The sequence below is a fragment of the Bos indicus genome, chromosome 4 (assembly GCF_029378745.1).
Source record: "Bos indicus isolate NIAB-ARS_2022 breed Sahiwal x Tharparkar chromosome 4, NIAB-ARS_B.indTharparkar_mat_pri_1.0, whole genome shotgun sequence".
NCBI lineage: Eukaryota > Metazoa > Chordata > Mammalia > Artiodactyla > Bovidae > Bos > Bos indicus.
Genome location: NC_091763.1, coordinates 96,199,025 through 96,221,264, shown reverse-complemented (window position 1 = coordinate 96,221,264; position 22,240 = coordinate 96,199,025). Strand labels below are relative to the sequence as shown.

Below are 22,240 nucleotides of genomic sequence, written 5' to 3'. Positions count from 1 at the left end.
TCCAGGCGCTCTCCGTCCTACATCGTCTGCAACACAACGTCCTCAGACGAGGTGCTGGAAATGAAGGTGACGGTGCAGGTGGACAGGGCCAAGATCCACCAGGACCTGTTCTTCCAGTACGTGGAGGATCCCACCATCGTGCGGATCGAGCCCGAGTGGAGCATCGTCAGGTAGGGGCTGCCCCGACCTCGGGTTTCCCTCCTTAAGTCTCAGAAACCCAGGAGATGAACTGGGAGTGGTGTGGGTCAGACCTTCCTGCCGGGGCTCCCTCTTTCTAATGAGAACGCCTCTGAGCGGGACCGGCCCTGGAGGCCAAACTCTGACCAGCAGGAGTTTACAGTCCCCGATGTGAGGATTGGTGGGCAACTAGGAAAATGGTGAGCGCCCTGGACTCTGAATCCAGCAATCCGAGTTCAAATCTTGGTGGGAACTTTGGGCTTCCCAAGTGGTGCTAGTGGTAAAGAACCTGCTTGCTGATGCAGAAAACATAAGGGATGCGAGTTTGATCCCTGGGTAGGGAAGATCCCCTGGAGAAGGGAATGGCAACCCACTCCATTATTCTTGCCTGGAGAATCCCATGGACAGAGAAGCCTGGCAGGCTACAGTCCATAAGGTCGCACAGAATCAGACATGACTGAAGCAACCTAGTACACACGCATGCATGGGCAACTAGGAGGCTGGACGGGGCTGCTGAGGGCATCCTGACGGCATGGATGCTCCCTGGTGATCATTGGAAACATTTGTATCAATGCTTGGGTAGGGAGCAGGGTGGGAAGTAGACTTAGGGTTAGAAGGACTGAGTGCAACTCAGCTCCACTGCTTAGCAGCCAAGGGACCTTAAAGATTAGCTGGCTTCCCTGGATCCAGGGTTTCTCATAGGACCCCGAGAGGATTATGTGAGCTACAAACACCCAGTGCGGTGCCTGGTTCCCCTCCCCTCCCCTCCCCTCCTCCCCACACTCCATCCTCAGCCCACCCAACTGGCTGCTTCAGCTCTGGAAGCCATCTGGGGTCAGGAGACCAGGGAAAGCATGAAGATGTGGTCTCCACAAGCAGAGAGGGGTCAATGACGACTCCAGTCCAAAAAACAGTCTTTTAAACAGGGTCAGTAGACTCCCGCCCAGGGGCCAAATCTGGCTGTCTGCCTGATTTCATAAATAAAGTTTTATTGGAACACGGCCATACTCATCCGTATATGTTTTGTCTCTAGCTGCCTGCTCACCACAGCAGCGGAGCTGAGTAATTACAACAGATCATATGGCCCCGAGGAACCTGAAAGATTTATGCTCTGGCCCTTTACGGGAAGTCTGTCACCTGGCCTTACACACCCAGATGAAGGGCAGCCTTTGGGAGCCTTTGTTGTCCTCAACAGTTACTCTCTCTAAGGCCCAGGCCTTACAAGCTTTAACTGTAACCTGAAAGCAAATAAATATAAGACACAGAGAGGACCAAAGAGCCTGTAAAAGCTATTCCAGGATTTGCCCCCAGGGCCTGGTGAGTCCAGGAAGTTGGCACAGCCCCCTATTCTTAGACAAACTCTATGGTTCCCCAAGGCGTTCACAGCCTGGTTTAATTCAGCTCTTCCTCATGTCGCTGTCACAGAAATAGAGATGTTGGCCTTCCTGGCACTTGGCAGTCACCCCCAGTCACCCTCACATCGAGTGGAAGGCTGGAGGTGCGTTCTGAGTGGTTGGGGCTCCCCATCCCATGCCAGCATCTCAGTGGCACTGAGGGTGGGACAGTGGCATCCAGGTTTCCAATGCAAAGCTACCAAAGACAAATCCTATGATCTCTCCTATCAGCACTCTTCCAGCCAACCCCCGCCCAGGGTGCGAGAGCCCTGAAGTGTTTCATATTTACATTCTTACAGAAGGTTCCTGAGTGTCTGAGCCTCAGCCTTTCCCAGGTCCCAGCCAGCTGAAGCCTCTAAGGTGGAAATTTGTAGTGTGATTGTCCTGTGCTTAGACTTTGGAGGGTCTGGTAGAAGATGGTCTGGAGCAAGGCCAGTGTGAAGAAAGTTCCCTGAGACTGGGAAGGGCAGGGGAAGAGCCCCCGGGGGGCTACAGAGAAGCAGCTGGCTCAGGTCAGGAGGCTGGGGCAGGGAGCAGCAGCGGGGAAGGGGCAAGAGGGCCGTGCTGCAGGTTCAGCCTCCGTGGGGTGTCCACACTCTGAATGAGCTCGGCACAGGACGGCTGCGGACATCTGGTCATCACTGTCTTCCCCTTGGCTGCTGAGAGCTCATCCTTATTATTATACAGTCACTTGTCATCTTGTCCCCATGAACGTCATCATGCCCCCTGGTAATCATTATCTTCAGTGCCAGAGCTCAGCCTGATTGACCGTCATCATCATCTTTGTGCTCGAGAGTCATTACTATTCCCGTCCCTGTCTTTACACGCCGCCTTCTTTCTCCCCGGTCAGTGGGAACACACCCATCGCCGTGTGGGGTACTCACCTGGACCTCATACAGAACCCCCAGATCCGGGCCAAGCATGGAGGGAAGGAGCACATCAATGTGAGTCCCGGGCTAGTGGGCTCGGAGAGGGCTGCCCTAGAGGGTGTGGGGCTCTCTGGGGGCTCAGGCAGGCTCATCTCATACACTGATGACTCATCGCGTGCAACGCCCCCAGACACTGGGATAGTGGGATGCGGGAGCAGGCATGAGGCCCCTTCCACACTGTGGCTAAAGGCATGGAGGAGCCATTGCTCCTGGGTTTCTGAGGTTTCAGATCCTTCTTCCTTCCTCCTCTGATCTCCTGTGGCACTCCTTAGCTTAGAGATAGCCTAGTGCCTGCCACAGCTGCCATGCAGAGCAGAGGTAAGGACCAGCTTCTGAGCTTGTCCTTGAATTTCCAGGTCAGGCTGTTGGGACCTGTCTATAACATCCCGTGTCAACACCATGCTGTACAACACCATGGAGGGAGGCCTGGTGGGTGGCTGGGGCTGTGGGTGTGTGGAGACCTGAGACATAAACCTTCTCTGGCTCCTCCCCAGCTCTGCGAGGTTCTGAACGCCACTGAGATGACCTGCCAGGCTCCAGCCCTCGCTCTGGGACCTGACCACCAGTCCGACCTGACAGAGAGGCCTGAGGAGTTTGGCTTCATCCTAGACAATGTCCAGTCCCTGCTAATCCTCAACATGACCAACTTCACCTACTACCCCAACCCTGTGTTTGAGGCCTTCAGCCCCTCGGGAATCCTGGAGCTCAAGCCTGGCACACCCATCATCCTGAAGGTAGATTGATGAGGGAGGTAGGAGGTGTGCAAGGGGAGGCTTTCCATGTCCCAGGAAGAGGCCAGGAGTCATGGCCTTTTGCCAGATCTCACGGTGGTGTCACTAGCTAGCAGAGGCTGAGTTACAGCCCAGACTACGGTAAACGCTCCCTACGAGTCTGTACTAAGATGTGCACTCTCTTTGTGGGTCACCAAAGCCTAGTCAGGGCAGCCGGATCCACGCTGGCCATCTGACTCCCAGCTTTGGCTCGAGTCCAGGACTTGGGAGGTCAAAGACTCATACTGCTTCCTCTTGCAAAGCTCTTTGCAAACCACCTTCTAGGACTTCTTTGCAGCATGGATAATAAATTAATTTTAACTCATATGACAATTTGAATCGACTGGTAGTGACTGACTACAGCTCTGTGTTGAGAAGGATCCTAAGGCTGCCTTTGGGAGAAGCTGAAAAGAGTACCTTGATTATTGATTCCCACTGAGGAAACGAGAATAGTAGTATGGTAGTATAGGTGTTATGAATTTTTTGGACTTAACTAGGGAAAGTGGCCTCTCCACCAGCTCCCCAGATGGATGGGGCCTCAGGGTGGGAGGACATGGTGGCCAGCCAATATCTGTGCTCCTGACTGGAGTGAGAACTCAGGCGCTCCTGTCCATGCAGGGCAAGAATCTGATCCCACCTGTTGCTGGGGGCAATGTGAAACTGAACTACACTGTGCTGGTTGGGGAGAAGCCCTGCACCGTCACGGTGTCGGATGTGCAGCTGCTCTGCGAGTCCCCCAACCTCATCGGCAGGCACAAAGTGATGGTGAGGCTGGCGGGACCCACACCGGATGGGCGGGCACCAGGGATGCTGTGGGAGGAGTGGTCCTGCTCCATCCTGGGCCATCAGGGCTTTCCAACAGGGGATTCTGGCTTTCTTGAACTTTCCTCCTGGCTCACCCACACTCCTGTTTCTTCTCCTCATTTCACTTCAAATTTCTTTCTTCTGTGTTGTCATTCTTTCCATACTGGCTGGTGCTGCAGTAAGGGCAATGCCAAACAGCATCCAGTGATGTGCTCAGTCACCTGTTGGGCTTCCCAGGTGACTCAGTGGTAAGGAACCCACCTGCCAATGCAGGAGACATAAAAAGCATGAGTTCGATCCCTGGGGTCAGGAAGATCCCCTGGAGAAGGGAATGGCAACCCACTCCAGTAGTCTTGCCTAGAGAATCCCACGGACAGAGGAGCCTGGTGGGCTACAGTCCATGGGGTCGAAAAGAGTCGGACACAACTGAGCAGACATGCACGCCAAGTCACCTGTTAGAAGCAAGAGGTGCTTCCCGGGGAGGAGTGTTGTTGACCCAGGCTGGACATAATGTCACGTATTGTGCCTGAGTCATCAGTCCTCAGGATGGGATGTGTCTTCGGGGAGCCAGTCTTTGAGGTCATGTAGTATTCTTGCCTGGAGAATCCCAGGATCGGTAGAGCCAGGTGGGCTGCCATCCATGGGGTCACACAGAGTCGGACACGACTGAAGCAACTTAGCAGCAGTAGCAGGATTTTTTTAGATTCCAGTTGAATGCCATTTCCTCATGAAGATGGCCATGTTTGTTCCCGAATAAAATAACGTGTGGTTTTTCCAGTTCTGGGGGAAAGCTGAGCTATCCATCCTCCCTCTGCCCCGATGGCCGCTCATCTGCTTTCACAGCCAGTGATAATCCTCCTCCCTGGAGCCATTTCCCTCATCCGGCCCTGGTGCCCAGCTCACTGGTGGCTTGGGTCTGTTCCCTGGGATGCTCTGTCCCCATACCCAGCTCCCTCTCCCCTGGTGTGTCCCCCCCAGGCCCGAGTCGGTGGCATGGAGTACTCCCCAGGGATGGTGTACATAGCCCCAGACAGCCCGCTCAGCCTGCCTGCCATCGTCAGCATCGCCGTGGCTGGCGGCCTCCTTATCATCTTCATTGTGGCCGTGCTCATCGCCTATAAGCGCAAGTCCCGCGAGAGTGACCTGACTCTAAAGCGGCTGCAAATGCAGATGGACAACCTGGAGTCCCGCGTGGCCCTGGAGTGCAAGGAAGGTACAGAGGGAGTGGTGGGGAGTCGGGCGTGAGTGTGCGCGTGTGTGTGTGTGCATCTCACACACCAGCAGCAGTGGGCAGTGCTAGGCCTGGGTTTCCTGCCTCCAGAACCTCTACCTCAAGCCATTTTAAACCCCACTAGAGCCATTTCTAGGCTTCCCTGGTGGCTCAGACAATAAAGAATCTGCCTGTAATGCAGGAAACCCAGGTTCGATTCCGTGGAGAAGGGAATGGCTACCCACTCCAGTGTTCCAGCTTGAAGAATTTCACGGACAGAGGAGCCTGGTGGGTTACAGTCCATGGGGTCACAAAGAGTCAGACTCGACTGAGCGACTAACGCTAGCACCAGAGCCGTCTCCAGCCCAGGATCCTGGCCAGGGTGGCTTTGGCACTCTCTTCTCAGGGAGACGCGGAGGTGTCTTGCCATGACACATTCAAGTAATCTTCAGCTCTCTTCCTTCAGAAGGAACATAAGGCTGGAGGGCCGATCTGAGATTTAGAGGAAAGAGTATTTCACAGCTTATATTTTTTTTAAAAATTACCAACAACACCATGAAGTGCAATCAGCCACACTAAATCCAAGAAGGAAATTTAGGAGTCAGACTCTTGTCACCCCCAGGATATCATTCGTGAGTCACCCTGCAAGGGTCTGGGCTGGTTCTTTGTGGAGCTTTATACATGGAGTGATCAGCCTGTACCTGGGGCTCCGGCATTCCCACCAGGGAGGCCATGGTGCTCGGATGGGGAAGCAGACCTCTTCCACCCTCTCTCCACATCCTCAGCTGTCAACACAGCATCCGCCTTGTGGGACTGTTAATTACCGCCTTTTATTATATTTATGCTGCTTAATTTTTTTCTCCGCAATGTACTCTTCCCTCTAATTAGGTGTAGTGATTAGAATCTCTTTTATGTGTGCCAGGCGTGAGGCTTTGAATGTTGGAGGCACTCGGTGACTTGAAGGAAAGCTGCAGACCTATAAAAAGCCAACCGCCTCCTTCTCCTCCTGCCAGCTGAGCCCCCCAGCTGGGAGGGGGGCACGAGGAGAGTGTGAAGCCGGGTTCCTCTCGGAGAACATTCGGAAGAAGGAGGAATTAGCGGTCACACAGTGGCTTCCGGCTCAGGAGAGGGCCGTCTCTCGTTGGTAGGAGGAGGAGATAGAGCAAAGACCCGTAGGATTGGCCCTGAAGGTATTTTCAGGCATGCCCAGGGCCGGCTCTTGAACATTGAAAGGGCAAACTGGGTCCAGGGAAGGCAACCTCCCGAAGACCTGACAATGAGCCAGGCCATACCCAGTCACAGACTCAGAAGAGGCCCTGCCTGGGCCCTCGCTGGCCTGACCTTTGGTGGTATAAACACACATATGCATGCACACACACATACAGACACTCGGTACTCAGGTGGTCACTCATGCCCTCACACACCTTTACACTCACACCCACGCACACACACATTTCCAGAGATAGACACACACGTGTGTGTTCCTCACTCGGCACACACATGAGTGCTCATCAGGGCTTTTGGTGACAGTATTTCCCAGAAAGGCTTACTGACTCCCCTTTCACACACATTGGTGTAAGCTCACACATATTGGTGCAGGTTCCATTCAGTTGTGTTAGGGCTGCTCTGCCTTCTGAATCACTTTTCTTGGCAAGGATCACCCTGCTCCCCATGTCAGTGTGACCAGGGGTGCAGAGAGAGAGCAACATCGAAGGGGTCTACAGTAGCTTCTGAGGGGTCCTGGGACCTCCCCGTTGTTCTGTCAAGCAAGAAGCATTGGTATCCTCAAGGCTCTGAGCTCCAGGGTCACAGGCAGGAAGTCAGCACTTCTGGGGGGCAGTGGGGCCCACTGACAGTGCCTGGGCAGCTGTGTTATGATCATGTCATCTGCAGAGCCCACTGGGCACAGGACTGGCATTTCAAGGGCCCTGGACCTACACTGGGCTTGTGAATTCCTTCTGAGCTCACAAAGCATTTTTTTCATACTTTTGTCTGTATAAATAGAAAGAAGCATTGCCTAATCAACGTCCACTGCCTGTTCTTTGCACGTGTATTTTAATCCATCTTGGTTTGGTGTGTGTGTGCATGTGCACACACATGTTTGCATGCATGTGTGTACGAGTGCATTTGCACGTGCTGAGGGAGAAGATGGAGGCAGGAAGGACCAAGCACATTACCGCTGACAGCCTCCTGGAGAGGAGGGCTGTACCCAGGACAGAGTGTGATCACACGGCTGTGTGATAATGGGTCCATGTATGGAACTTTCTCGGGGGGCCATGGAGGTTGGTCTTGCAACTTCAGGACCGTCTGGAGGTCTGGGCTGTCCCCACAGGCAGTGGTACCCATCTGAAGATCACGATTCACCACCAGATAACATCACCTTGAGCAAGAAAAGACAAAGTGAGGCCCTGTGTGTTTATCCAGGAGGGATGTATCAGTAGGGCAGAGCCTTCATCTGGCCCCATTTGGTGATCTGATGGCTCCGGTAATCTGCGAGGCCAAGAACTGGGACTTTGGAAGAAAGTGTTCCTAACTCCTATAAGGAAACCCACTGTAAAGCATAGAATCCAGAGCAGGCTATCACTGGAACTTCTCCCTCACTCCCCATGTCCTTCCACATCCCCCTACCCCTCCATGTATCTTGCAAGAGCCAAAGCCCTTGTCTTCAGAGTGGGAGGCCCTCATGACCCCAGCAACAGTGCAGATCTGTGGACCTTCTGGCCCCCAGTCATGTTTTGAAGGAATTTGGCCCAAGACAAGCTTCTTCGTTGTGCATCTTTCTCTCGTTCCTATATTGTTCACCTCGGCTGCATTAAACAGCCCCTCCTTATTCCTACACTACTGTGGTCCATCGTGCAGGTCTCAGGGGCCTGGGAGAGGGTTCTGAGTGTTGCGAGGCAGAGCAGCTCTTGAGCTGGCCCCACACAGCAGTCTCATGAGCTTGTCTCTGTGCCAGCCTTTGCCGAGCTACAGACGGACATCCACGAGTTGACCAGTGACCTTGACGGAGCCGGGATTCCCTTCCTGGACTACAGAACCTACACCATGCGGGTGCTGTTCCCGGGAATCGAAGACCACCCTGTCCTCCGGGACCTTGAGGTGAGAAGCAGTCGCCATGGTCGAGTCCTTTCCCGTCACAGTGTCAGTGCAGAGAGAGACATTGGTGACCAAGTCCAGCCACCTCATTCAGAGGAGGGTCAGCTGAGGCCAGGGAGGGGACAAGACCTTGTGGAGCCAGTCTGTCCCTTGGGACGAAAGGGATCTCAGAGCACAGGTGAGAGTAGGGCTTTGGGTCTTAAGGGACTGTGGATCCCCTGAGAATTAGATGGAAGCCAAAGACTTTCTCTCCCCCACAAAAATTGTCCATGTACGCAGAAACAGGAAATCTGGCCAACAGTGTAGGGGGTTTGTGAATGCTTGTTTAAGAAACCACAGTATAAAGGACTTCGCCACTTAGTTGGTGCTCAATAAATAAATATGGAAAAGATAACTGCCGTGCTCAGGAGGGAGGTGGGGATGTGAATGATAAGAACGTAACTGCCTTTGTACCAGCAGGGACCTCATCCTGTGAACGCTTTATCCCACTTACTGTCTAGTGTAGTGTCTGGCTTATGCATATATTTATATTACGCTTTGTTCTGAAAGGGATTTGGAATGACTTATAAAGATAAACACCAGAGAAAAGCGAAACATATAAATGAGGAAAGCAGGGCAAAGTAGTAATTCTAAGGAATAATTGCCCTGAGTTGACTGCTGACTAGTATCCTGGTCCCGTTTTCAGTACTTTACATGTACACATTGATGTAACCTCCCAGGAGCCCTCAGAAGCAGGCACACCCATTTCACAGGTGATGAAACTAAGATCACACAGTGGGGAGGTAGTGGGGCTGGGATCTGAGTCCAGCAGGTAGACTCCAGAGTCTATATTCTTAGGGACGGGGCTGTATACTTGGCTTCTGAGAGACTATGTCCATGTCATGGTTTGCGGCTCTGGAGACTTCTTTGGATGGATCAAAAATCTTCAGCCAGAGCACCATGGAAGATAAACCTGATTCCATGTTTCTATTGTCCAAAACCTAGAAACAGACCTGTCACTTGAATTGCACGGTTAAGCAGGTGCTGACCCCCGTGGGAATGTCTGCATGGGTTCTCCAAGGGGCCATAGAAGCTGTGTCCCCTGCAGGAAACGCAACAAGTCCCCAGTGCTCAGGGCCCACATGTTTCTCTGACTTGACTGTGGAATGAAGCACAGGAGCGTGTGTGTGTGTGGGGGGGTGTGTGCGCGTGTGTATGACTTGTGTGTGGACTGTGCATACCTTATTTAACTTTGTTTTCCATACCTTTCATATCTTTGTCTTGCGTACCTTATTTATCTATTGTGTCTTCCAGCAAGAGTGCCCAGCACATAGTAGGCCTGCAGGAACTGCTGAATGATTTGACTGGATGAATGTATGTCTGTTTGAAATAGGGTAGAAATGTCAGTCCTAGGAAGGGAAGTTGTGTTTGAACATGCCCATACCCCTCAAAATAAGAATTCAACTACGATGAGTATATAAAGTTATTCTCTCGTTTTCACTAGCTGGAAATTCCAAGTAGATTTCCCTGAAGCATTTAACTTTTAAATCAGATTTGCTGAGACCACTTCTAAGCAAGCATCCCTGGAGGGCAGCCTGAATACTTTGGAGCAGGGCTGGGGCACAGCCTTCTCCCACACAAGGTGTTTTCTTATGGATACATACTCACTCCACACTGCTTTCCTGACCAGTCCTATGGCCCAGATTATAAAGCATGCCACATGCTATGTATGATCTTATTCCTCATTTGATCCTATCTCATGTCTTTTCCACCTGCCCTTGCACCTCCATAGATATTTTGTTTTGTTGTTTTAAGATTTTTGATGTGGACCATTTTAAAAGTCTTTATTGAATTTGTTACAACATTGCTTCTGTTTTATGTGGGGTTTTTTTTGGCCATGAAGCAGGTGAGATCTTAGCTCCCCGACCAGGGATCAAACCCACATCCCTGTATTGGAAGGCAAAGTCTTAACCACTGGACCACTAAGGAAGTCTTTCTGGAGATGTTTGGATTGTCAGGCCTGGCTTGGTGCTGGAATAGTGATCACCCAAGAGCAGCACATGCCGAAGGGCTGCTCCAGGTGGTGGAGGGGAATTTCAGGGCTCATCCCCCGACAGGATGTTGTAGGTGGTGGTGCAATCGAACACGGCACTGCTCCAGAGTGCACCGATCATATGCAGCACTTCCTGGAATTGTGCAGTGCACAGCCTGCTTCACTGTCCGTAGCAGCCCTGTTTGCCCAGGACCAGAATTCTAATGATTCCCTCCATTACCTTTTTGAACTGTACCCAGCCCTTTGTTGAAAGCTGGTGGCATCCTTACCTAGCAGCACTTCCCCGGGCCTTTCCTTGAGAGCTAGTTTTCCGAGAGAAGCCGCTGCCCAAGTCCTAGCCTTAATCCTCAGCAAGGTGCACAGTCCACTAGCCCTACCCAGCAAGCTGGGCTCAACAGACAGAAACTCTGGGCCCCCTCACACCCAGCCCAGGCCCCCAGGAATGGAGTCAGCTCCCTCCCCCACTGTGCACTGCCCTGGCCCTGCTTGCCTTGTCCCCCTGCAGCTAAGGCATCCCCTAAACAGAGGCTTCCGGGGCTGCAGAATGAATGGCAGCAGACTCCTTCCTCTGCCCAGAAAGCTTCAGGAGTCCTTGTTCAGTATAGTCCAGAGCACTGAACTGTACTTCACTTCATGGGGACACCACCCACCCTACAGGCTGGATGCACAGGAGGCACGTCCAGGGCTGCACCACCAGGAATCCCTGACGCCCCCCCCCACACACACCCACCCATCTGTCAAGGGCTGTGGAATGAACTCAGTCCATGGAGGGCTGCAGAATAAAGCCTCCGAGAATCAGGGCTGCTGGATTCTGCCAATGACCTGACCAGCCTGTATGACTTCCTGTATGCTCTCTGGGTGGATACCCCATTTATGTCTGAGACTGTTTCTATGGCCCCCTGTTACAAGTCACCTCATGTCCTGCCATAGCCTTGCTCCTCATGGGGCACCTTAAAATCTCCCCTCCAACCTGAGGCTTCTGTCTTGTCCTTGCCTTTATCATGAGGGGAGACTTTCTGGTCCTACCCTCCTGCTCAGGAAGGAGTTAACAGCCAGCTTCACTGATCTCCCCGAGGCAGAGACCAGGAGACGGCTAATTGTCAGGCATGGGCTCTGAATCAGGCAGGTCACACAGACTTGTAAAAATTCTGGCAAAATATACATAACATAAAATTTACCATTTCAACCATTTTTAAGTGTACAATTGAGTAGCATTAAGTTCACTCACATGATTGTGCAACCATCATCACCGTCCATCTCCAGAACTGTTTCATCTCCCCCACCTCAATCTCTGTACGCATTGAACACTAACTCCCCATCCTCCTCTCCCAGTCTCTGGCAGCCACCCTTCTACTTTGTGTCTCTATGAACTTGACTACTCTGAATATCTTGTACGAAAGTTCAAGTTGCTCAGTCACGTCTGACTCTTTGTGACCGCATGGACTATACAGTCCATGGAATTCTCCAGGCCAGAATGCTGGAGTGGGTTTAGCCTTTCCCTTCTGCAGGGGATCTTCCCAACTCAGGGATCGAACCCAGGTCTCCCACGTTGCAGGTGGATTCTTCACCAGCTGAGCTAGTGAGCAGGCAGATTCTTTACCAACTGAGCTATCAGGGAAGCCCATATTTTGTATAGTTGGGATCACAGAGTATTTGTCCTTCTGTGACTAGTTTTTTTCACTTAGTAAAATGTTTTCAAGGTTCACCCGTGTTGTGCCATGTGATAGAATTTCTTTCCTTTCAAGGCTGAATAGTAGCCTGTTGTGTGTAAGAACCATATTATGTTTATCCATTCTTCTGTCAGTGGACACATGGGCTAGTGTGAGTAATGCAGCTGTGAACATGAGGGTACGAATGTCTGTTGAAGGCCCTGCTTCCATCTTTTGGGTTCTGTATGTAGAACACAGGAGTTTCTCATTTCCATTAAACTCATTCATTGATTTCTTGCAGACAGAAATTGCCATTTACTTTCCACGTTAGCCTGGGGCTATGTGAGATCCAGCCTCCTATGCATTGTCCAGAGATCTCATATGGATCACTCTATTCTCATTTGTTTCCAACCTCTCCCTGCTTCTGGATTAGTTTCTCCCTGTTGGTTTTCCAGGTTTGGAAACATTCCCGGGGAAGCCACTGACTAACTTAAAGCAGGGTTTCCACCTTCTCAGGTGCTGGGATGGGCATGAATGGTCGGTGCTTGTGAAGAAGATGGGGTCCTCTGGTTTCAGGCCGTCCCGGAGGTCGGGCCACCAGGCCCTCTCTTATGACAATCTGAGTGCAGCCCAGGCATTCAGATAAGGGGCTGCCCAGACACCGGTTACACACCAGTCCTTTAAAGACGCAGAGCAAACAGTAACCGCACACCTCGTTTTCCATCTATCCTTGTCTCCTAAACTCTAACCTATTGGGTTACAATTAAAATTTACTATCCAGTTTTATTCTCACAGACTTCAACTAAATTATCGAACCATCTGGTGAATAAAGAAACTCTTGTTTCAGCGTGCCATTTGCTTAGGAGGTGGGGGCGGCAAGTTACAGAGGGGAATTGTTCTGGATACTTTTCACCAAGATACTTCACTTCCTTCTCCTCTTCATAAAATTGGGGAAAAAAGTGCCTACTTTCTGCCCCTGGACACTGTGCCAATGCATTAAGTACCTTGGATCAGTGAAAACAGCCAAGGGAGGAGAAGCAGGTAGTAAAACTGCTGCTGTTTAAGTGCGTTCTGTGTGTGCCAAGCACTTTACATACATTATCTTATTTAATGTTCATAAAACATTATGACATAGGTACTCATATTCTCATTTTATAGATGAGGCAGTAGAGCCCAGAGGTGACAGAGCCGTCCTCCGTGTACGAGTCTGTTAGTCTCTCTGATTCCATTGCTTGCTGCTACAGGGATGCTCTTTCTCTGCAGGTCATTTTGATGAACCTTCCTGCCCAGGGCCCTGGCCCTGTTGCCTGGAAGGAGCGTGCAGCCACGGCAGGGAGTCCAGAGCCATTCCCCCCACTCCTCCCCTCCTCCCCTGTGCTTGGCTCCCCTGTCCTCCTCCAATGACACCTGAGCTCCAAGAGGCCCAGCATGGGGGGACTTGGAGCTGACTGTCAGTCACCACCCCCCAGACCCAGGGGTAGGATACACTGGCCAACGATGCAGAGGATGGCCAGGGACTAGTAGCCAAACAAGCTGGGGTTTGGCAATGCAGCCTTGCCCTCCACCAGCTGCTTGGCCTTGAGAAACCGCAGTGGCTTCCCTGAGAGGTGGCTATAAGGGGGTCGCGACTCACCCTCGCGAGGTTATGAGAGGGCTTTGTTTGATTGATGTGTGCAATGTGCCAGGACTGTCTTTTGCACAATGCAGGAGCCTGAGAAATGGCGTTATCTCTCATCAGGACAAATTAGAGAAAGATTGTTCTGAGGGGTCCGAAGGTGAGAGGAAGTAAAGCGTGTGCAAGTGTGTGGGAGGGGCTGTCTCGGGGCGGGAGTCAGCAGGAGACAGACAGACAGTGGACAGACTGCGGCCCTGCCTGATGGACAGCGAGGTGGCTGTGTCCCCCTTGCCCTTCCCTCAAGAGCCCCCGTGGAGTGTGGGACTCAAAGAGCCAGGCCGGAGCTAAGCTGAGCTTGGAGGACCTTGGGGAACGAGAGGGTTGCCAGAGGGGGCTATGCTGAGAGCCAGGATGAGTTCCAGGGGGCCTTAGCCAGTACCACCCTGGCTCTGGCGAGTTCCCATCTCTCCTGAGAACTGACTGGAGAGGTACCAGCCCTCCATGTATCAGCACAGCGGCAAAGGAAACAAATGGACCCAATTTGGAAACCCGCCTGTTCCTGACCTGTGTGAGCTTCTGATGCCAGGCAACAGGAGTTCTGTGCGCATGCTTCTCCGCAGAGTTAAGGGGTCAGGGGTTCCCCCACCGAAGGGACTGCATGGTTCCTGGCTGATGATCGGAGGGGAAGGCCTGGGTCTGACTGGACTCTGCTTCAGCCAGCACCAAGCCCTGAGCTCAGAACACAGGGCGGCACCATAAATGAGCAGAAGGAACTTTGCAGCTCTGCATCTGCCAGTTTTGTGGACCTTGACAACAGGGTTTCTCTGGCCACCTCCATCCCCCCCAGTTTAAAATCTCTAGAGAGAAGCAAGATGCACTCAATAACTGGACTGTGGTCATGCCGAGGGTTTTCACATGTCTCGTTCAGTGCTCTCAGAAGCCCCGGGAGGGGGAAGGACACCATGCCGCTGCCCACTTTGTGGCCCAGCTCTGACACTTTTCTGTCTTGGGATCTTGGAAAGTTCCTTATCCTCATGGGGCCCTGGGGTAATAACAGCCCCTGCTTCATAGGCTGTTGTGTGGATTACATGGTCAGTATTCCTAAAGTATGAGGAACCGTGCTTGGCATAGATAAGATCTGTATACATATTAGCTGCAGTGCCTTCTTGTCACTGATAAAGGAACTGAATCTCCTAAGGGTTCTGCAGTTCATAAGTGCCTGTGATGGAGTTAATGCAAGCTCGACAGACACTGAAACTGTGTCCTTTACTGCTCCATACACAACACTCCTTCCCAAAACCTGGCACATTTACCCTCCCCACCCCCAGCGGGTAGGGGACACATCCTTCAAGACAAGGCTTCAAAGACACCTTCAGTGGGTGCCTCTTGCCCCCAGTGCTTCCTTCCAGAGCAGAAGCTATGCTTAATTTCTTAAATGAACTTTTTATTTTCATGGAAGCATAGAGACAGAAGGCTTCCCTGGTGGCTCAGACAGTAAAGAATCTGCCTGCAATGCGGGAGACCCGGGTTCGATCCCTAGGTTGGGAAGATCCCCTGGAGAAGAGAATGGCTACCCATTCCAGTATTCTTGCCTGGAGAATTCCGTGGACAAAGGAGCCTGGTGGGCTACAGGGGTCGCAAAGAGTCAGACACGACTGAGTGACTCACACACACACACATGTACGGACAGAGCAATGCACAAATTATCAGAACACAGCTCAGCACATTTCCCCCAAGTGAACACACCGTCAGGCAGCGCACAGACTGAGAACTTCACAGTCTCCAAAAGTTCCCCTGAGCCCCGTTCCAGTCACAGCCACCGCCCAGAAAACCCTTTTACTTCCATTTTTGAAGAATTTTAATTGTTTTATTTAAATCTGGGTTTAATGGTATTGTACAGTATGCTCTCTTTTCCACCTGACTTTTTTCTCTCAATACGTTTACAAGAGTCATTCCTGTTGTTGTGAGTGGCAATAGGCCCTTCATCCCTGTTGCCCTGAAGCACATCCTTGGGTAAATGTACGATAGTTCCTGGGGGTCTCTTATTGTTGCCCGACCTCCGGCCGTTTCTGATTTGGGGCATGACACATGGTACCACTGTGCCTGACCTCATGCAGCTCAGAGCTGCCGCTCCCATGCCTGGCTCAGTTGCTGGCTCATGTTTGCTGAGTGGATGGGACACCCTTGCACGGATCTCCCAAATGGACAGAAGATGCAGCATGGAGCAGGGTCTCAGAAGGAATTCCTAGAACGACAAGTGCTAGAGTTAGGCAGTGCCTGAGAGGCTCCTGGGCTTAAGCTTCTCCTTTTTGCAAGTGAATGAACTTGGGCCCCAGAGAAGTAAAGGGACTTGCCCGAGCTTCCACGGCATGGGGGTGTTAGAGTGCCTGTGGAGCCCAGAAGTCCTGGCTCTGAGGCCACTGATCTGTCAACAGGAACCCCAGCATCGGAGACGGGTCAGCAGTAGGTCAGCCGAAGGCGCAGGTTTGGTGATCCCCCAGCCAGGGGGCGGGGATCAGAAGCCCCCACTCCCTGAGTCAGCTGGCATGACCTGGAGTCACCTGGGGCTATGATGGCGGTCTCCGCTGGCGAGGGGCCCCCTTCTCAACTCCGTACTAACGATGACGCTCTCCCTGCCTCTGGAGACAGTGACCTGGCTCGTGGGCTGTGACACGGGTTAGGTAGGCACCCAGTATAGTGCCTGGCTCTAGATAAAGGCTTGGTGGCATCAGCCATGTGGCCTGTCATGAGTGAACGGGAGTTGGGAGGCTCCACACTGTGCACAGCCAACCCCTTGGGGCATCCCTGGCGCTCGGCCTGCCTCACCCCATTGTGGGAGGCAATTAAGACTCCCGCACCCCTGGGTCTCCCCTGCAGGTCCCGGGCTACCGGCAGGAGCGTGTGGAGAAAGGCCTGAAGCTCTTTGCTCAGCTCATCAACAACAAGGTGTTCCTGCTGTCCTTCATCCGCACGCTGGAGTCTCAGCGCAGCTTTTCCATGCGCGATCGCGGCAACGTGGCCTCGCTCATCATGACGGTGCTGCAGAGCAAACTGGAGTATGCCACCGATGTGCTGAAACAGCTGCTGGCCGACCTCATCGACAAGAACCTGGAGAGCAAGAACCATCCCAAGCTGCTGCTCAGGAGGTAGGATCGTGGCCCGGGGGCCCCATCCAGACCAGCGCACCAGCCTGGCCCTTCTGCCCTCGGGAGGCCAGGGTGGATCTCCCAGGAGCAGCCAAGTCCCCCAGGGTCCAGCACTGACCTGGCCAGAGGCTGGGGTGGACCCATGCCCTCTTAGAAGAACTTGCCCCTTGTGTTACCTGTGACTTAACCAAGCTCATCTTCTTGCCCCACGGTTTTTCTTCTGCCCCTCTATTGACTTTCCATTCTCTTCCTTCTGCCCTTACACTCCCCTGATTGAGCCTTTCTACCAGAATTTTTCTCTTATGGATTCTTCAGAGGTCATTTTTCCATCCCGTCACCTTTTCCACGCTGCTGCCGCTGCCGCTAAGTCACTTCAGTCGTGTCCGACTCTGTGCGACCCCATAGACGGCAGCCCACCAGGCTCCGCCGTCCCTGGGATTCTCCAGGCAAGAACAATGGAGTGGGTTGCCATTTCCTTCTCCAATGCATGAAAATGAAAGTGAAGTCGCTCAATCGTGTCTGACTCTTAGCAACCCCATGGACTGCAGCCTACCAGGGTCCTTAGTCCATGGGATTTTCCATGACTGAACTTGAATTAGAAGAGATGCCCCAGGGCCTCTCTGGGCACCCACCTCACCATTTCAAGATGGCAGACTTCAGCCCCTTGTAATTCTCACTGCTGTCCGGGGCCAGCAACAGAAGCTTGACCCAGAGTTTGGTGGAAATGCAGATCCTCAGGTCACCCCACACCTACCGGATCAGAATCAGCACTTTAGTGAGGAACCTAGGGGATCTGAATGTGTATTAAAATTCGAGAAGCACTGGTCCAGTCAGCGTTTGAGTTCAAGGTCTTTAGTGACAACTTGCCTGATGCAACACAGCATGTATTTCCTGGCATCTGCTGTGGGTTCTGCCAATTCCAGGTCCACCTTTCAAAACCATGGATGCCTCATCCTTGACACTGTTTGGAATCTGCATGGTCATATGTGCAGACATAACCATATACCATGGCTTTGCTTGAGGAAACAGAGACCCTCTGCCTCTGTCTGATGTTGTTGTTCAGCCACTAAGTGGTGTCCAGATCTTTTGTGACCCCATGGACTCTAGCCCACCAGGCTCCTCTGTCCATGAACTTTCCCAGGCAAGAATATTGAAGTGGGTTGCCTTTCTTTCTCCAAGGGATCTTCCTGACCCAGGGATCGACCCTCTGTCTCCTGCATTGTCAGGCAGGTTCTTTGCCACTGAGGCACCAGGGTCTTCCATTCAAACTGTCCATGCACTTGAAGACCATTTCTCCTCCAGGCTATTATTCCATTTCCTTTAGCCTTTGCATAGATGAGGTTGGAACCTGCCTTCCCCCACATCAAGCTATGACGTCTAGCCCTCTGCCTGGACCACCCCACTTATCACCTGCCTCTGCCTGGCCCCTGCCTTCCATCCTTGGTCTCTGAGTGGGAGGCAGGGCTTCCCGCTCAGTCCAGTGGGTAGTCTTGGCTCTGTGAAGTGTTTACTTCTGGCTTTTTCCTGGTGCAGTGGGCATTTGCCAGGCACAGCTCCAAAAGGTTGCTCCATATAGGCACAATCATACAGCTTTAGAAGCAGCAAGGTAGATTATTTTGCTTTTTGTTTTATTTTCACCATGCAGCCACCCACCAGGATAATTCTAGGGTTGCCACCGCCCGCCAGAACTCCCACCAACAACTTAACAACTTGCCGCCGAGGTCTCACTCTGGATCCTTGTATTTCCTGCTCTCGTTGTCCACTGGCTCTCTCCCAGATGCCCTCTCTCCCTCCTGCTCTCCTATGTCTCCTTTTCTTCTTCTTGTCCTTGGCTGCTCTCCTCCTTTCAACAGTTTTCCTTCTTCTCAGCTTCATTTAGTGCTGGCAGCTGTCCAACCACCTTGAGAGTTGAGGTGTTAGTATCTTCTGGCAACTGCAACTTTCAACTCTATCCAGACATACCTGATACAAGCTTTCTCTCTGGAACTGGCCACACTCTTACTGCAAGTTTGAATGTAGTTTTTCTGTTAAGTGAATGCAACCAAAAGTGTCCTTTAGTTGGTCATGCTGCTGTGATGTTCTCACTTTCCAAAGTAAAAAAAAAGAAAAAATGGGTTTGGGTAGTAGCATGAAAGATGCAAATTAGACTCAAGAATGAAATCACTATCATTGCAAATAAAACTCTAGAAAGGCTCCCAGGAGAAGTTCCAAAGTCCATGGAAGCCTTTTAAATAGGACAATTTGGATATCTATTGGAATGAGCTAAGATTCAGCTCCCTGTTACTACTTACTCTGGGAGCCTTTAGCTTAAGGGATGGTCTCGGTCTGGTCTATCTGGCCTTTTTCCATGACCCATGTCCCCTGTCACCTTCTTTTCCATCCCCAGCCAAATGAGTGTCTCAGGGGTTCTTTTTTCTTTTCTTACTCTAAGGAACACACCTATCTTATAAATTTCTCTAAGATGTTTGTCAGTGTGATAGCTATGAGCCATATGTGACTATTTAAATCTAAGTTAAAGCAAATAAAATAAAAAATTCTGCCTCTCCCCATTTCAAGTCCTCTATGGCTGGTGGCTACCAGGTTGGACAACACAGAAAGTGCTCTTGGACAGTTGGACATGATGTTCTAGCATATTCTCACAGAAACCCACTGAGGAGTCTACACCCAGAAAGTTATCTCCCAGCTTGGTAGGCAAAGCTTATCTTATTAATTATCTTAATCATTATGATGTGTCTAGGAGTCCATGGAACTCAGGTATCCCTTCTTGTTGTTCAGTTGCTCAGTCATGTCCAACTTTGCCATCATATGGACTGTAGCACACCAGGCTTCCCTGTCCTTCACTATCTCCAGGAATTTGCTCAAACTCATGTTCATTGAGTTGATGACACTATCCAACCATCTCATCCCATCCCCGCCTTCACCTCCCGCTTTCAATCATTCCAAGCATCAGAGTCTTTTCCAATGAGTTGGCTCTTTGCATCAGGTGGCCAAAGTATTGGAGCTTCCAGGTATCCCTTACGGTCTTAAGATTTCTGAAAGCCTTAAGCAGCAAGCTCCAAGTAGAGTTCCTGCCCTCCTGCCCTTGAGGTCTGACCAGCTGCCTCTGTCTCTGTCTTGCTCTGTTGGGTCCCTCCATGACTGCTGCCAGGACTGAATCAGTGGCCGAGAAGATGTTGACCAACTGGTTCACTTTCCTGCTCTACAAGTTCCTCAAGGTATGACTGGATGCGGGAGGGAATCTCTGGGCCTGCCTCAGCTTCCCCACCAGCCTGGGCACCAACCTGCAAGCTCCCAAGTTCACAGATACCACAGCCTAGCTCCTAGAATCCCACCGAGAAATGGTGTTTCCCTCCTCATAGTCATGGAGGGAACAGGCTCCTGACCATCTCAGGAGACAGAGCCCCACAGTCAGGACTGGCTTGAGAGGCACGGTCCCCACTTTCTCCCAGGTGAGGGGAGATGAGTTCTAAGAAGACCCTTGTGTTCCCATTTCAAGCTGAAGACAGTTCACCCCTTCTTTTGCGTTCCCATTTCAAGCTGAAGACAGTTCACCCCTTCTTTTCCTCTTGCTCTCCTCCTGCCCTGGCCCCAGCTTGGTACTTACTGATGCTGATGAGGGCTCTGGGCAGGTAGAGAAGCACGTGTGGTGGCAGTTAAACTGCAAATGTGACTGGGAGGCGGAAGAGCTGCTCGGCCTCCAATTACTGACTTGTAAGGAGTTCACACCGCTGAGGACTGACCTCTGTTCCTTGATGGGGCAGCAGAGAAAGCAGGGTACAGCGGGGAACTGGGAGAGGGACAGACAGGGGTGTGGGGCCAGAAACATGAAGAGAGGGCTGTAGAACAGAAGTGGGAAAGAACAAGAAGGGGAGCAGAAGAGAATCAAGACAGAGAAGTGGAAAGCAGAGGAGAGACAGAGGCCATGGGAGGCCAGGCTCCACACATGTGGGGTCCTCCCAGCACGGCTCTCCTCCATATGCAGGAGTGTGCTGGGGAGCCCCTCTTCTCGCTGTTCTGCGCTATCAAGCAGCAGATGGAGAAGGGGCCCATCGATGCCATCACAGGTGAGGCCCGCTACTCTCTGAGTGAGGACAAGCTCATCCGCCAGCAGATCGACTACAAGACCCTGGTAAGCCAGCCTCCTGGCTCCTCCCCGTGACTCTGATCCCACCCTGGTCCTGTGCAGCCCTTGCCCAGCCCAGGGGATGCTGGGAATGCTGACAAGCCGCCTCTCGGGTCCCCACTACACAGGGCCAGCCTGGCCTTCCCCCTGTGCATGGCACCACCCCGACTTCCTCATCCCAACACACCAGGGGACCAGTGTCTCAGACATATCTGAGCAACAGCCAGAGACCAATGTACTTCCAGGCTGGTAACCTGGATTGTAAGGTGGTAACCCCTTGCCAAAAGCTGGCTGAGTATGAGCCCAAGGAATGACACTTTCTTAACAGTTCTCCCAGTGAAGAACCCATGCTTTGCAGATCAGTTCCAAATAGTAGCAGGTAGCGTATGAAGAGGGGAAAGCCAAAAATGGTTGCTCATGGTCCCGAAGCCCACACTTGAATGACTCAGGCTGTAGGATAGGATGCTCGGCTGATCTGTTTAAGGTGTGTGTCCAGGGAACAGGTGGACACCTGTATCCACCCTCAGTCAAGCTTATACTCCCTTTCCTGCTAGAAACAGTTATCCCCACAAAGCTCAGCACTTAGGAGCACGTGGTTTGGAACCAGGCACACCTGGATTGGAGCCCTGATTCCTTCTGACCAGCTGGGAGATTTGGGGCATGACTCTTAAAAAAAAATCTGAGTTTGGGATCTTTAGCTGAAAAAATAGGATAATAATAAAACAGGGATAATTGCACTATTTACCTCCCAGAGCTGTCCAGAAGATGGAGTGTGATCAGGTGTACAAAGCCCTGAGCCCAGGGTCAAGGCTCCCCATTGCTGGCTCATGTGAGTCCTGCTCCTCTTTCCCCCCTGACTGTCTGCTGGTGCCCACTCTCTTTCCAGGCCAGGGAGCTCACTCTTGGGCTTTTCTGGGAGAGAGCTCTGATCTCCCACCAGGCCTTCTCCAGGAAAGAGGAAAGAAGGTAGAAGAAGTGAGTGAAAGTCGCTCAGTCATGTCTGACTCTTTGCGACCCCATGGACTATACAGTCCTTGGAATTCTCCAGGCCAGAACACTGGAGTGGGTAGCCTTTGCCTTCTCCAGGGGATCTTCCCAACCCAGGGATCAAGCCCAGGTCTCCCTCATTGCAAGCAGATTCTTTACCAGCTGAGCCACAAGGGAAGCCCAGAGTGAGAAAATGAGACAAAAAATAGCTGTGGAGGGTGGTACATGGAGGGAGCCCAAGAATGGAGGTGGAAGAGACAGAAATGGACAGAGAATGTTGTTCAGTCACTAAGTACAATTCTTTGTTG

The 22,240-nt window shown here is 51.9% G+C and overlaps 1 protein-coding gene across 1 annotated transcript in view; it reads left to right on the top strand.

Moving 5' to 3' along the window:
- PLXNA4 (plexin A4) overlaps positions 1 to 22,240 on the top strand; it is a 481,515-nt gene that overhangs the window by 420,038 nt on the left and 39,237 nt on the right. The window contains exons 16-24 of the mRNA XM_070788177.1: positions 6 to 170; positions 2,422 to 2,515; positions 2,995 to 3,234; positions 3,889 to 4,035; positions 5,053 to 5,287; positions 8,241 to 8,383; positions 16,554 to 16,822; positions 19,971 to 20,037; positions 20,805 to 20,951. Coding sequence (XP_070644278.1) covers positions 6 to 170; positions 2,422 to 2,515; positions 2,995 to 3,234; positions 3,889 to 4,035; positions 5,053 to 5,287; positions 8,241 to 8,383; positions 16,554 to 16,822; positions 19,971 to 20,037; positions 20,805 to 20,951 — 1,507 coding nt within the window. The remainder of the gene's footprint in view (positions 1 to 5; positions 171 to 2,421; positions 2,516 to 2,994; positions 3,235 to 3,888; positions 4,036 to 5,052; positions 5,288 to 8,240; positions 8,384 to 16,553; positions 16,823 to 19,970; positions 20,038 to 20,804; positions 20,952 to 22,240) is intronic.